At 38.2% G+C, this 15,203-nt stretch overlaps 1 protein-coding gene across 1 annotated transcript in view; it reads left to right on the plus strand.

The window, feature by feature from the left end:
• The window catches only part of bsna (bassoon presynaptic cytomatrix protein a), a 163,234-nt gene that overhangs the window by 19,925 nt on the left and 128,106 nt on the right, over nucleotides 1-15,203 (plus strand). Inside the window, exon 2 of the mRNA XM_080899736.1 lies at nucleotides 14,257-15,076. Within this exon, the coding sequence (XP_080755862.1) occupies nucleotides 14,257-15,076 (820 nt within the window). The remainder of the gene's footprint in view (nucleotides 1-14,256; nucleotides 15,077-15,203) is intronic.

Genomic DNA, 15,203 nt, shown 5'->3' on the forward strand with positions numbered 1-15,203 from the left:
TGTCAGAATATGGCTGCTTTCATGTCGGTGCCTAAGCCAACTAAAGCAGAGCTAGTCAGCCGAGCAGGTACGTTGGTAGCCACTCATTCACGCAGACAGGCAGCTTGTCATTAGTGGAGAAATCACATCACAGCTGTACTGTGAATCATCAGTGAGAGACTTGGCGAGTCAAATAGTATCCTACATCATCTAGTCAGAGACTTGAAACAATCAGTTCAATTTAGTGATAGCTCGCTAACAGTTAGCAGAACATTTTGTTGATAATATAACTGAAAAGCTGGAATGTCAGGTAAAGAAGCAGTCAAGCATTTGTTAGTTGTCTTCCTAATACAGTTAATATCTGAGCCTGCATGAAAATACACAATTCAAAATCACTTGTTGCACTTGAAAAGTGCAAAACAACGATAACATAAACTTCCCTGCTGTCTACTTTGAGAGCAGTAGACAACGTGTGTTAGAAATTCAGCAGACTTGAAAAGATGTTACGATTAATGCATTTGATCTTGAAAACGTTGTTTTAGTTTAAGGTAATTTGTAGGCAACATAGCTGAATACTTTCCCTGTGTAGATGTGTGATATATATAAGATTATTATTTTGGGTCTTAATGTGGCAATATTGCCTATATTTGATGGCAGATGGTAAGAGGAGTAGTAAGAAGGCCACAGTGCGACTGTTAATATTACTTCACCTATCACCTGTCTTTGGGATAGTTTACTGGCTTTACAAGGCAGTGTGTCCACAGGAAATCCAGGTTGAAATGCATTCAGTCAAGTTTATCCTGTCATTTAGTCAGTTAATCTTAAGTAAGCTGGTGGGTCATCTTGTCAGTCAAAAAGCTAGCATGCTAATCCTTCACTCATCAGTCATTCTGCTGCCCAATCAATCACTCACTACGCTAAGAGAGCATATAGCAAGGATCCTGCTATATGCTAAGCTTGTTAAACAGCAGGTTGGTAGGTCACATGGCCAGCCAGCTTTTCAAATAGACAGTAAGCTAAATATATAAGATACATATATTATCATTTTGTCCTTTTTAGAAATCAGTTTATTTAACTTTTCTTTCTTTACAACAGTACAGTGTGTGGCTGTGTGTGACAGAGCTATACATTTATGTATATACTCACTGGCCATTTTATTAGGAACCCCTTGTACCTAACAATGACCAGATTTATGATGATAATCTCCCATTCCACCACACCCCAACGATGCTTTACCCAATGTTAGGCTGTGGAATCTGAACAGTGCTTATCTGGAACTAAGGGCTCAAACTGTGCCAAGAAAATATCCCCCATAAGAGCCTAAACCATTATTACAAGGTAGGAAGGATCTGTGCTGTCGTGTTGTTTATGCCAAATTAATCAGACCAGGCAACATGTTTCCACTCCTTCACCAGAGAAGTACCACTCACTGGATATTTTTTTTTTTTTTTTGGACCATTTTCGGGCTGTGCAGGAAAATCATGCTGTCATTTGATTGCTTGGTTAGATATTTGCCTACAATAGAGGCCACAATAAATAAATACAAATGGCCAATGCTGTTGTCAGAAAGTGTTGATGGTGACTTGTAGTTACATTTCTAGGGAGGAGCACATCAGGTTATGGCACAAGCTACAACAGAGGGTTTCAGAAAGGTTTGTGGCTACCTGTGGCGTAGGTACACAGAGGTACAAATCCCCTATGCCTACTGGATTCTTCCTTACTCCAAGCCCTTAGCTTAGATGAAGCCTGCTGTGTCTTTCTGTTTGTGTTTGTAGGGTTATAATGAACAGTCTATTATGCATTGTTATGCTGATGGCATCTCCAACAGCTGAAAATGGTTTGTGTGAGTTTTTTCTCACGCAGAGAGATAAATTCAGACAGGTGTGCAGGGGGTTACTATCATTTTGTCACACTGTTCAGGTGGAGGATTGCTCGAGTAAGATGCAGATTTCGCACGAACATGCGTTCATGATAATAGCTAAGATACACATACAGCAGTGTGAAGAAGTGTTTGCCCCCTCCCTCGTTTCCTGTTTTTTTTTATGTTTGTCACACTTAAATGTTTCAGATCATCAAAGAAATTTAAATATTAGACAAAGATGAATGTATTATTATAAAGGGGGGAAGAACATTTTAAACCTACATGGCTCTGTGTGAAAAATTGATTTCCCCCCAAACCTAATAAATGGTTGGACCACCCTTAGCAGCAGCAACTGCAATCAAGCAATCTTGGTCTATTGTATGCTACATCTGTGTATAAATGCATGAAAACACAGACTAATCCCATCTGTCTTCTTTTGGTTTGGTTCTTTTCATAGACATGTTTAAGTGATGCAGCAGTGGTTATCATTTATAGCATCTTCATTCATGTGTCCGGGGTTAATGCTATCAGATTTGAATGGATGGAGAAATACTGGTTGATGAGAACCACTACAGTAGCTGTGTGTGTGTACATGCATAGACAGGCACCTGGGTATCATAGAATCCATTTAGTGCCCTAAGTGCTGGTCTCGAGCCTTTCCTGCTGTAAATCACAGCAACTATCAGGTTCCTAGTGTGAGATGCCTGCACGGCATCACAGTGAATGTGCTTTAAATGAGAATTTTTATTGTACCTGTGGTGTTCCTGAAGACTTTTTCTTGGCTTGCGTAACGATTATTCTTTTATAACGTGGTGTTTTATATTTAAATACAAAAACTGCAGGAGTAGTTGCTATTGACAATACCTGAAACTGAAAGTAGGTTGGTCAACCCTCCTCATATATGAGTAATTAATTGCACTGCTGCTCTAAAATGGCAACACATCATAATTATACAATAGACTGTAGCCATCCTGACATCGCCTATTGATTGGTGGAGTGGTCTATAGAATCCTAGAGTCTGATCTTTTTTACCGCCACCTTCTTATTTATGTACTTTTTTCTAAAATATTTTTGTTTTAAAATGTTCTTTTTGTGACCAAATTTGGATAAGTTAAAGCTAGACTGTCTGGATTTCTCACACTTACTCAGATATTTGCGACTTAATATTTAATATACAAATTCAAACATCCAAAAAATAAGAGCACATCTTTGTATCAAACATATTGGACATTTATCAGATGATTTAAAAAGAGTTTCAAAATGCTTCAAAGGCACCAACACCACAAACCAGAGGTCCAATTCAAGGACTTGAATAAGCTGAAATGATCCTATGCGCGGCAGGTTTTTTGTACAAGGCTGCAAACTTGTTTCTGCTGTCCTTCAGGTCTGTTTCAGGATAAAACAGTAATATTTCCATAACCATCTACAACTTTCTTTAGCTGAAGCCAGAGTAGGTGTCAGTTTTTTGGGGGAGGAGGCCTTGATATCACTTTATTTAGCCTTGTAGGATGTTTAAATCCAGGCTGCTTTGGCCTTTTCTCAGCACTGTGTGGGATCATTACAACCACATTTGCAGCAAAGCCTCTTACTGTGTACTACCTCAGAGTGACTCCGATTGGTAAAAATGATCTTCGTCTGCTACTGTGTGTTTACTGTAATGTTTTTATGCTTGTAAATTTGCATAAATATGCATCCTGTACATGGTGCACTTGAATATATGCCTCCAAATGTGCATATGTGAAAGTGCCCCACACCCACAGAGAATGGCACAGCTGTTTAAAGTGTTGCCATTCCCTCATTAAGTCAAAGCTTTGTCTTTATCAAGTGAGTACATGCTAAGAGATTAAACTACCCTGTCTGCAGAATTTGAAGCAGTATACATGGTAAACCCTTAAGCTGTCACAGATGCAAAAGTTGGAGAACGTTTTGTTTTATTGGTATGAATAAACAAACCCAAATCAACACCAATCTCAAAGGATATTTTCATGAGATGGGATTAATTTAAAACATGAAACATGAATACTTTTCTTACTTCCTTTTTAAAATTTAAATCGTAAATTCCAACCACAGGACAGCATTTTCACCATGAAAGACAAGATTATCGCCTTGAGACTTAATACGCACAGGTTATAGCATACTGTTAGGTTAAGCAACTGACATATCTTAGATAGTATTATCACTGACTGCAAGATGTATTATTGTATCCGAGGTCTGTGTTGAAAAACGTTCTATTTCGTATAGATTTTGATGTGCTGAATTTAAATATCACAAAAAGCTAACTGGTTAGCGGTGCCAAATATCCTTGGGCAAGATAATAACCCCAAGTTGCTCTCTGATACTTTGTATGAACGCGTGTTAGATAGAAAGCACTTAGAAAGAGCATAGAAAAAAGTGCTTGTGCAAATGGGTGTGAATGGGTGAATGAGGTAAGTAAATCACTTTGATAGCTCAGATAGATTGGAAAAGCACTATATAAGAACCAGTCCATTTACCATTTGCTTTTATACAGCTGCGTACATTGTTTAGATGTGTTTTAATCATAAAGTGGAAGCCAAAGTATTCTCATCTGTTTATGGTGACTTTCCATGATAGCATTGCACACCTTCCCTGCAAACATGGGTCAAAATGTTAAATACTGGTCACGGTAGGACTGCAAAACCTGAGCTCTAGATGAACAGATGTTAATGTTTGCATGTACAATGAAGGAACTGACTGTCTTTTTTTGAACAACTAGTTTGTTGAGTACATTGCTGTGAACAGATGGCCACAAAATATAATCTCCACGTACAAAGACTGGTATTAGCACAACCTGTTTTCTTAAGAAAATAAACTACACTTTCAAGCTATTTACATCTATGTACATCTAGAAACTGTCTCATTAGTTGCACTGTGAATTTACCACACCAGCCTTTTACAAATCTCACTTTCTGGCACAGATGTGAGCATCAAAAATCCAAATCACATGAAGCCCAATCTTATCAAAACTGCATGAATAGTTTAGGCCAGCTGATCATAAGAACCGATTAACTGAACCAATCAGCAATTAAAGGCAAATTTTTAGTTTCAGTGACCTGTTTGTCCTGTGCATCTGCTATAGGTTTCTTCCTCTTAAAAGGAAGTTTTTCCTCCCCACTTTTGCCAAATGCTTTCTTAAAGGCGGTCGTCTGATTGTTGATTATTACAGGGTTTTCTCTGTGTTACTGTAGGGTCTTTACCTTACAATATAAAGCACCTTGAGCCATCTGTTGTTGTAATTTAATGCTATATTATCTATCTGTCTGTCTGTCTGTAAAATTGAATTTAGATGACCTAAAAACAACTTTTTGAGGTTTAATTCAGACTTACTCTGTCTTGTCACACAGATAATAGCGTGCGAAGCTGCCCACTCACTCTTAAAAACAATGATAGGCTCTAATATAAATGTTTGTGCGTGGGTAGTTGTGTGGATATTTGCCAAGTTCTTGTTGTTCACTTCCTACAAAAAGTGCTTTGGTGTGCCAAGGTGTCGTTCTCCCACATGAGAATCAATAGATGCTTGTTTTTCATTCAGTTTATTTTTAAAATATCAGGTAATGTCCAGCATGTGAACCGCCACACTAAAAAAATAACCTGTTGGATTAACATATGATTAAGTTATGTTTTGTCAACCTTAGTTTTTTTTTATGTTGCTGTTATTCTGACATAGTCAGTTTTCCCTGGCAGAACACAGCCTAACATAACTATTGTCTGTAATGTAACTGATTTTAAAAGACTGAACATCCTCGTCGTTTTATTTTCTGGGCTTACAGACAGGAAACACAATATTTAGATAACTGTTTCACTGTATCTTGGGTCTGTGTCGAGTCTCCTAGCTGCTGACTGCAGAAGCATGTTTACAGCGGACATATTTTGAGAAGCCAGTCGTATCCGTCTCCTACATTAGCCTGTTTAATGGTTAAGACACTGCAGGTACCATCACTTACTGCAGACACTGATGGAAGTTTGTAATAGTCTGTTAATTTATCATAATTTATCACCCATCAGCTTCTCATCAAAGACCAGTTTATCCACAATGTGCACAGAATGCACTTAGTAAACAATTATAGAACTTTTGCCAAACTAATATTCATATCTACTGAGAGTTTTTCCAAAGAAGAGAACATAAATGTGAAACAACAAAAGGAAAAAGGAGGAGCAAAGGAAGGTTGTCATATTTGTAAACTACAGTGGGTGGAACTGGACAGACACAGTTTTGAAGTGGCTTCTGTGGGAAACAGCTTTACTCTAAATGGGATAAAACAGAGCCGGAGTCTTCGTGAACGTGGATGAGAACATGTTTGGGGAGATGCAGACAATACAGGTGTCACAGATTATTAGGCAGAGGACTCACTCGCAGGACTCTGAAGTTTTAGAGAGAAGGTGAGGGATTTATTTACAATGTGGCACCAAGTGAGGATATATACATATATACAGTGAGGCTCCAGGGGGTGGAGGGAGGTCCGAATGGGAGGGAAGGTCCAAGGCAGGTGCACACACGCTCCTCTTCAACTCAGTCCACAACTCACATACAACAATAGTATGCTAGCTAAAGTTAGCATTACTCTGTAGAGTTAAGCTCAGCACCTTTACAGCAGCTTTTTGTCTCATGCAGTTTCAGTTTCAGACCTCACTGTCTTTGTGCAGACTGCCTCATTACCTATATAGTGAGATAATCTGGTCTGAGCATCCACACTGACTTAGGTTCTGGATCCAGTTCCCCCTATAAATATCAGAGGGTGTGAATTTGGGATCGAGCAGCCCAAAACTCCTGTAGTCTGAGCCATGCGTCAGGAACTGAGAGGAAATGCTGAAAGGTGAGAAGGGGATGAGAAAGAGGGAACAGAAGAGAAGAGGAAAGAACAAAAAAAAAATAATGGGAGAGAAGAGGATGCAGATGGAAATAAATGGGCCGTACAAAAGCAATTCTCCCATAGCCCTGAGTGGGAAGAAATGGAGGCAGGAGAGGAATGAAGGAGAAGGAGGAAATAGATGTTTAATTTGGGTCCACCAACAATCCAAATAGAGTTGTTTTGCTTCGAGTACTGAGATGGCAAAAGGAATGGATCAATCTAAGGAGAATAAGATCAGGTAAATCCCACCTGAAGCTCTATTTGCTTTGCATATAAAGTGGCAGAGAAGGATGCTAGAACTAAGATCAATAGCAAGTGAAAGCATCTCCTCTGGGGTTTTCTAGGATTGCAAATGAAGTCTGAATTATGAATTGATGTCATCAGTCATATTTTCAATAGTGGTTTAGCTGATAATTCAGTGAACAATGTAAAAGTACAATTTCAAAATGTAATCACTTAGATGACAAGTTGAAGTGTAGTGGAAGCAAAAATCCAATTTTTATGAATAAAACAGTAAATCTACATAAACTACCACTGAACACATAAAGTACTGCTAAAAAAAAACAACAGGTACTCATTTAATAGGTTTAACACCTAAAATGTGGAATTAGCCAGTCTAAAACAGCTGTAGATGTTTGTCTTTAAAAGATTTGATTTTTTTAAAGCCTCAGCTAAGCAGCTGTAGGTCAAAAATAGCAATAAAAAATGACTCAAAATTAATTTAGAATAATGCCTGTCAGCATTTAGTCCAGACTAGTCAAAGTTGATTCTGACAATATAGAGCTGATCTGATTACTAATCAGTCTGAAAAGTGACCACAATAATGATGCATCCTTTAGGCATACTCCAGCTTATGAAGAAGTACCACTCAGATTAACATTTGCTTACTGTGACATTTTCATCTCATTTCTCTGTTTGTGTCTTCCCCTCTGAATTCATCTGTCTCTGTCAATGTCACTTATGTATGATTGGCAGACAAGCTTTAGCCCTCTCATCCACAATCAGAGTAAATTAAGGGTTATAATGGGAGTGGGTGAAATCACTTTGACTGAACAAGCATTTGTACTGGGTCATTAAAGGCTGGCTGCGACAGTGATGAATGTCTCCAGTGTGATGCAAAGCCAAACTGTGTAAACACACAGAGAGAAAGGCTGTTCCTATTATTTGGACTGTCACCTATGTCGACCACACTCACAGCAATTCATGATGCTGTCTTCTTGAAAACAACATTTTCCTTAACCTTTACATTTTTGGGTTTTTTACTATTAGTTCTGAAGTATGCATGAAAAACTGTTTTCAAATAGTGATTTTTAAGGATACGAAAACAATTCATTTTTTTTCTTTTAAAAATGTATTTAAATTAATTGCTCTGCTTATAGAATAGAATAGAATAGAATAGAATGCCTTTATTGTCACTATACAGTTGTACAATGAGATACAGAGCATCTCCTACTCAGTGTAAACATGCTGGGGGGGGTACAGTTCTGCAGCACTATGTACACATGGACAGTATTAACATAGGGAAAAACATATATATATATATAAAATGTACAATATACAAGACGTAAGTAATATGTAATAAATAGTGTTATGTATATACAGTTGAGTTATTGCACATAGAATTGGTATTGCACAGTGGTGGTCCATTTATGGAAGATAAAGTGTGAAAAGGCAGAAAAATATTAAGCATCAAAGATATACAGTCACATGGAAAAGGAAAACTAAGTACACCCTTATTGCTTTCACTGGAATTATCAGCAAAGTGATGCTAATCCAGTGCATCTGACTTAATCATCAGCAAGTGTGATCACCTGTATAAAAGCAGAAGTTTTGATAGGTATTCTGGTGTGTGCTGGCGTTTTGTCACAGTTTACCCAGGATTGGAAATTCATCCCAAGATTAGAACATATAATGCTCAGAGAAAGTGCAAAAACACCTGAAACTTACATCTCTACATGTATCAGTTAGCATGACAAATGTTCATGACTGGGTGATATTTTGGTGTCAAATATGAGGCCATCTAAGCAAAAGCTTGGTTGTAACTGGATTATGCTTCAGGACAATGATCCCAGGCGTAGCAGCGAATCTACAACAGAGTGGCTGAGAAAGAAAAGAATCAAAGAGTTGCTTTGACCCAGTCAAAGACCTCAGTCTGATTGAAATGCAGTGGTGGAACCTCAAGAGAGCTGTGCATCAACAGATAACTGCAAATCTCAATTAACTGAAGCAAGGGCCAAAATCCCTCCACAGACTGATAAAGTTATACAGGAAACAGTTAGTGCTGCTAAAGGTGGTTCTACAAGCTACTCAATCATGGGGTGTACTTAGTTTTTCACAGGAGGACTGTAAATACACTAGAGCAGTCCAGCTTACTGGTGCTAATAGCTAGCTAGAAGAAAAGAGTACAGGAAGATGTGGAAAATGACTACTTTAATGACTTCTCTCGTTTTTTTTTATCCTTTTGGAGCATTACTGATAGCTGCCATGCCACTCAGTGCTAAGTCTCATGTCCCTGAAATGTTTTTTTTTTTATTATGGAAGAAATTTTGAAACAGCTTGTACTGTATACACCATACTATTATTAAATTATGGATTTTTTAGGGGCCAGTGTTGTGGGTATATACCAGGCAATAAATATACTGGCTTTAAGGGACTAGAGAGTGGTTTAAAAAACAGACCATGTAGTGATAGCTCAATACAATCAGAATCAACCCTATGTTTGCTGTCCTATAATCCATTTCTCTGTCAGCTTTAAGTCTTGTGCTGTTCAGTCTCTGCTTGGTGAATGAACTTGTAGGTTTTTGTTGAGTCACCCTTTTCTCTATAAAACACACACACAAATACACACTGACACTCAGTGTCTCTGTTTTTCTGGTAAATATGTTTGTTTTTTCATCTCCACTTCAGAATAGAAAAGGTTGTTTCTTTGACCGACAGACTTTGTGTAGGAAAGACAAACAGGGTCGCTTAAGGGCCACTTCCCTTTCAAGAGCGGAAATGAAAATGTCGCGAGAGAAAAAAGAAGAGAATCGACAAAAGACAAAAAAAGAGAGCGGAAAAACAAAACAACAGAGGAGCGAGGATATGGGTAGAGACAGACAGGCAACAAAATGTTAGACAGTCAGCAAAAAGAGCAGGAGCAAGAGAATTTTTTTTACAAATTGCAAAGGTCAATGATAGAAAATAAGCACAGATAGAAAACTGGAGAAAAAATAGAGGCAGACAGATATTTCTTCACAGACGGAGTATCCACAAGAAGAAAACTTTTCGATGAGAGGAGAAATAGACGGAAACATTTGTCAGTCTCCATTGTGACGCTGAAGCTCAGAGTAAATCAACATTTTTCATTTGAACAAAACCCGTTCAGTTAATAACAGCACATGTAATAAAAAAAGAATAAACAGAATAAAACATAATTCTTTGCACATGCATTGTGTTCGTTGTGGGGTGCGTTGTGTGAACGCTTCATACTGTACACTAGTGTACACACTGGAGGCTAGTTAGAGCAGCAACTCTTTGGGGTTTTGAATTAAGACATGAACACAAAGTTAGTGTTTTAGCAATCCATTACGTGTTGATTCACTTGTCTTAATTTGTTAATGTGCTTAAAATTAGCTGAATTAAAGAAAAAGTATTTATATCTGGAATGGTTAACTCTGTCACCTCATACCAAGAAGGCCCTGGGTTAAAATCCCCTTACCTGTGCACCTTCTCTCCAAGTACTCTGACTTCATCCTACAGTCTGATGCATGTTAGGGTGGTTGGTCATTCAAAATTACCCACAGGTTTTACTGTGAACGTGAACGATTGTTTGAATCTCTGTTGTCTCTGAGATAGACTGGCGACCTGTTTAAGGCGTACTGCGTATTACCTCGGATAGGCTATAGATAGCTGCCTCCGACCCCTCCCACCCCCAAAACCTCGAGAAGATGGATGGATAGATGGATTGAGACTCACATGCAAAAATGTTTTAATGCTTCACCACTAAATATCCAAAAGTCAGAAATATTTTTTTCTTTGAATGCTTAATGCTGTACATGTCAGTAAGACTCACTTCAAATATTCACTACAGAATCATGATGTGTGTGTGTGTGTGTGTGTGTGTGTGTGTGTGTGTGTGTGTGTGTGTGTGTGTGTGTGTGTGTGTGTGTGTGTGTGTGTGTGTTGGCTAGCTACAGCCAGCTCTGTTCTGTTAATTTGTTTATGCCTGTGGATGTTCAGAGTCCAGTGAATGAATATATAATTCTTTTGCTGGTTTTTAAAGTTGCTGCTGCCATTGTTTCTCTGGCAGTGAAGAGATAATTGATTCTGGTAGAATCAGTAAAAATTTATAGGCTTAATTCTCCACTCATCCACTCATTTAATAGTACTTTAAATAAAAAAACAAAACAAAGCTGTGTTTGGTATCCCAGCGCTGCTCATTTCATTTTCTTTTCCACAGCTGCAGAAAATATATTTGAATGAACCATGAGGCTTAAAGTTGTGGTCAGAAATTAACATGTACTCATTGTGGGGAACGTCATACTATCTATATATCTATATATATATATATATATATATATATATATATATATATATATATATATATATATATATATATATATATATATATATATCTATATCTATCTATCTATATATATATATATATATATATATATATATATATATATATATATATATATATTAGGGGTGCAACGATACACAAAATTCACAGTTCGGTTCGGTTCGATACTTTGGTGTCACGGTTCGATATTTTTTCGATACAAAAAAAATGTTCATGCCTTTTTAATTTGTCATTCATTAAAATTATAAATATATATTTTAACTCAAAAGTACAGTTTTTAAATTTAATGTTGCTGAAACAAAAGTAATTAAAAAAATAAATATATCTCAGGGCTCTCAAAATTTCAAAATCCCTGGTAGCCCTTTGGGCAGGGACTCTTCAGTTTTTGGTAGCCCAAAATAAATTTAAGTAGCCTGAATAAAAAAGAGAGCAATTTTTTGATTGATGTTTTGTTTCCTTTACAATATTATACATTAAAGTATAATATTGTAAAGGAAACAAAACATTAATCAAAAAATTGTTGAAAAACAAATTACAACATTGTATAAAAATTACAATCATCAACTCAAATACTTGGTTCTAATTGAACAGAAATTTCTATGAACTTGTAAGAACTGTGTAGGACATGAATCAGTCTGTGTCAGATCCTGAATTTGAAATTTCCACTGAAGTCACGGGTAAGAGACAAGTGGAACCAAGATCTAGGCCATTTGCTTTTTGAAGTTTGCAAAGACTGCTAAATTTTGCCAGTGGTAGTTCACTCTTTGCAACATAGTACGCTGTTCTAAACAGATTTTTCAGGTTTATTTTGAGTATGTTATTTGCAATTGGTGTTTGTTCTGGGAAAGATATTGCAGACTGAGCAATAATGCATTTCTTGGATTTCTCATGGGTTCTAATGGGGGCCTTTCTTAAAATGACTGGTCCCAGTAACAAAGGCGCTTGTCGACTCAGAAATCGAGAGAAAACCAACAACACACCTGGCAGAACATTATGTTATTTACACGGGTGCACATAAGTGGTCCGCATGTGCGCATTCGCTGTCAAAATAAAAGACGCGCACCAGATAAGAAGTTGCAAAGCACTGTTTTTGTCCGCTAGAGTGGGATTTTCACGGCACATTCCGCACCACATCTCTGTGCGTTCATCATTTGTTTGAAGCCAGCTCACCTCCTGCAACCACTTTTCCGAGAATACGTGCTTCTTTTGTGGTTCGGACTCCTGACATCCTGCTGCTTTTACACACACACACCCACACATAACGGTCAGCGATTCTCTGCGCGATCAACCTCTCATATGTTTAAGCTTGCTGCGGGAGATTTCACTTGTCATGTTTGCATAGTAAGCTAACAATTGATAAGACGATGTCAGAGGAATTGGTGCGCAAATTATCATCACTCACCAATTAGTGCTGTCGCTCTCTATACACAGTTCACGCGATTGCAAAGTGAAAGCAAAAAAACAAGCGCAAATTCAAATGCGATTTCAATATGTCACATATTGACAGTGGCTCATCGATGCCAATGACATAATTACCCAGCTACATTTCCGAAAGAATGCAAAAGCATTGACATATATATATATATACATACATACATATATACATATATGTGTATATATATATATATATATATATATATATATATATATATATATATATATATATATATATATATATATATATATATATATATATATATATGTATATATATATATATATATATTTTTTTTATTGTTTACACTATTTAATTTGTAAAATATGTGTACACATAAAATATGTGTACACACACACACACACACACACACACACACACACACACACACACACACACACACACACACACACGTAGAAAAATATTCAGTATACACATCCAGAAATGCATATACTATTATATATTGTACATATATTTATTAGTTTCAGATGTAGCCATTCTTGTATTTTGCTTGTTTACATTATTGTATTTTGCACAACTCTGTTGCTTGTGAAGCTCGCACACAAGAATTTCACTCACATGTGCTGTACAAATGTACCTGCACATGTGATGTGACAATAAAAGTGATTTGATTTGATTTGAGTCCATGATGATGTAAAACTCACTGTGGACAGTCGCGCTGGTGTTACAGCAGATTCTAAATCACGGCAGGCTTGAGGAGTAGTTGTTCCCAGGTTGTTCCTGAACATCCTAACCAATTTCCTCTCATCTGAGGGTGTCAACTGTGATCACTAATGAGAAGTTAATTGGCCTTGGCCTTTCCAAGTTAAAAATAGAGTCTTTAGCCTGACTAATTAAAAGCTTTAAGTGAATGCATCTTTATATTTAAGCCTGCATGTTTACTTTTAACCCTGTTTAGACAAGAGAAAATCAAAGTAAACTCAGACCAAAGCAATAATCATTATTTTTTCTTACTTATTACAACAATACATACAGTGTTGCCTTTGTAGACAAAAAGTTTTTAGTCTTTGTCTGACCTATATGCAAGAAATAGAAACAAATAAATGGCAATGTTTTGGTGTTTCAGTACAGAGTGATTTAGTCCCAGCAATAATCAGCCATGAACTTATTATCCTATATACAGATAATACAAGCATCCTGGAAGGACTGCCATACAGTAGATGTGTTAACTGGGCATATTTTAATGTAATCTCGACTGTTACCCACAAATAAATGTAATTCTGCTTAAGAACCTAGATTAATGTAGACAATGTAAGCTACTTATGAAAACATTTGCAACAATGTTTACTGCTGGAACACTGCCTTCCAGAGAAGCCCACTGTTTATTTGTTTATGACACTTGTGCCTTAGTATAATTTTGGTTATGGTGAGTGTAAGAAACAATATCCTGATCCAAATTCCTTAAATATCAGTTAACCTGCAGTGCCAGTGTGCTGTCACTTTTTGGGAAGGTTGAATGAATTTCTGTTTTAGAGATTTTAACAGAAACGTCTGATTTTGACTTTTTTTCCTTTGCTTTGTCTCTTCTAGGGGTCCAATGGGTTCAGTGGGTAGTCCCAAGCCTGGCATGCAACAAGGAGGCCATGGAGGAGGAGGAATGGGAGGAGGAGGGATGGGTGGAATGGGAGGAGGTGGGATGGGAGGAATGGGAGGAATGGGAGGAGGAGGAATGGGTGGAATGGGAGGAGGTGGGATGGGAGGAATGGGAGGAGGCGGGATGGGGGGAATGGGAGGAGTTATGGGAGGAATAGGTGGAGGCGGGATGGGGGGAATGGGAGGAGGGATGGGAGGAATGGGAGGATTAGGTGGAGGAGGGATGGGGGGAATGGGAGGAGGAATGGGGGGAATAGCAGGAGGAATGGGGGGAATGGGAGGAGGAATGGGCAGTGGAGGAATAGGGCCAAGAGCTGGTGAGCCTTACCGCCTGGCCACTCACGAAGCTCCTACCTCTCCTAGACATATGCAGTCCAGCCAGGCCTCTGGAATGGGGCAGGGCCCAGGGTCTGGTCAAGGGATGGGTCACGGTCCAGCTGGGTCTAGCATGGGGGGTCATGGAGGTCAAAGTCCTGGTCAACATGCCTCTCGCCGAAACCTCCAAGTTGACTTCAGTGGTTCCGGCGGCTCCAGGACAGGTCGGTCTCCTTCTTTGTCTCCTGACCGTGGTGTGACACCCACCTCACCATACTCAGTGCCACAGATAGCACCCATGCCGAGCAGCAAGCTGTGCCCAGTGTGCACCACCACAGAGCTGTCTAACCCACCGGCTGTACCCAACTACAACACCTGCACCCAGTGCAAGGCCACTGTCTGCAACCAGTGTGGATTCAACCCCAACCCCCACCTCACTGAGGTAGGTCAGATTTAACAGTCAAGAGGTGCTTGCATGACCATTTGTTTGCTTTAAGATATCACTATATATGCATCAATAGAATAAATAATATGATCAGGCTCATTACTAATTGTTTAGGTAATTATCA

This window comes from Rhamphochromis sp. 'chilingali', assembly GCF_963969265.1.
Source record: "Rhamphochromis sp. 'chilingali' genome assembly, chromosome: 12".
In the NCBI taxonomy this organism is placed as follows: domain Eukaryota; kingdom Metazoa; phylum Chordata; class Actinopteri; order Cichliformes; family Cichlidae; genus Rhamphochromis; species Rhamphochromis sp. 'chilingali'.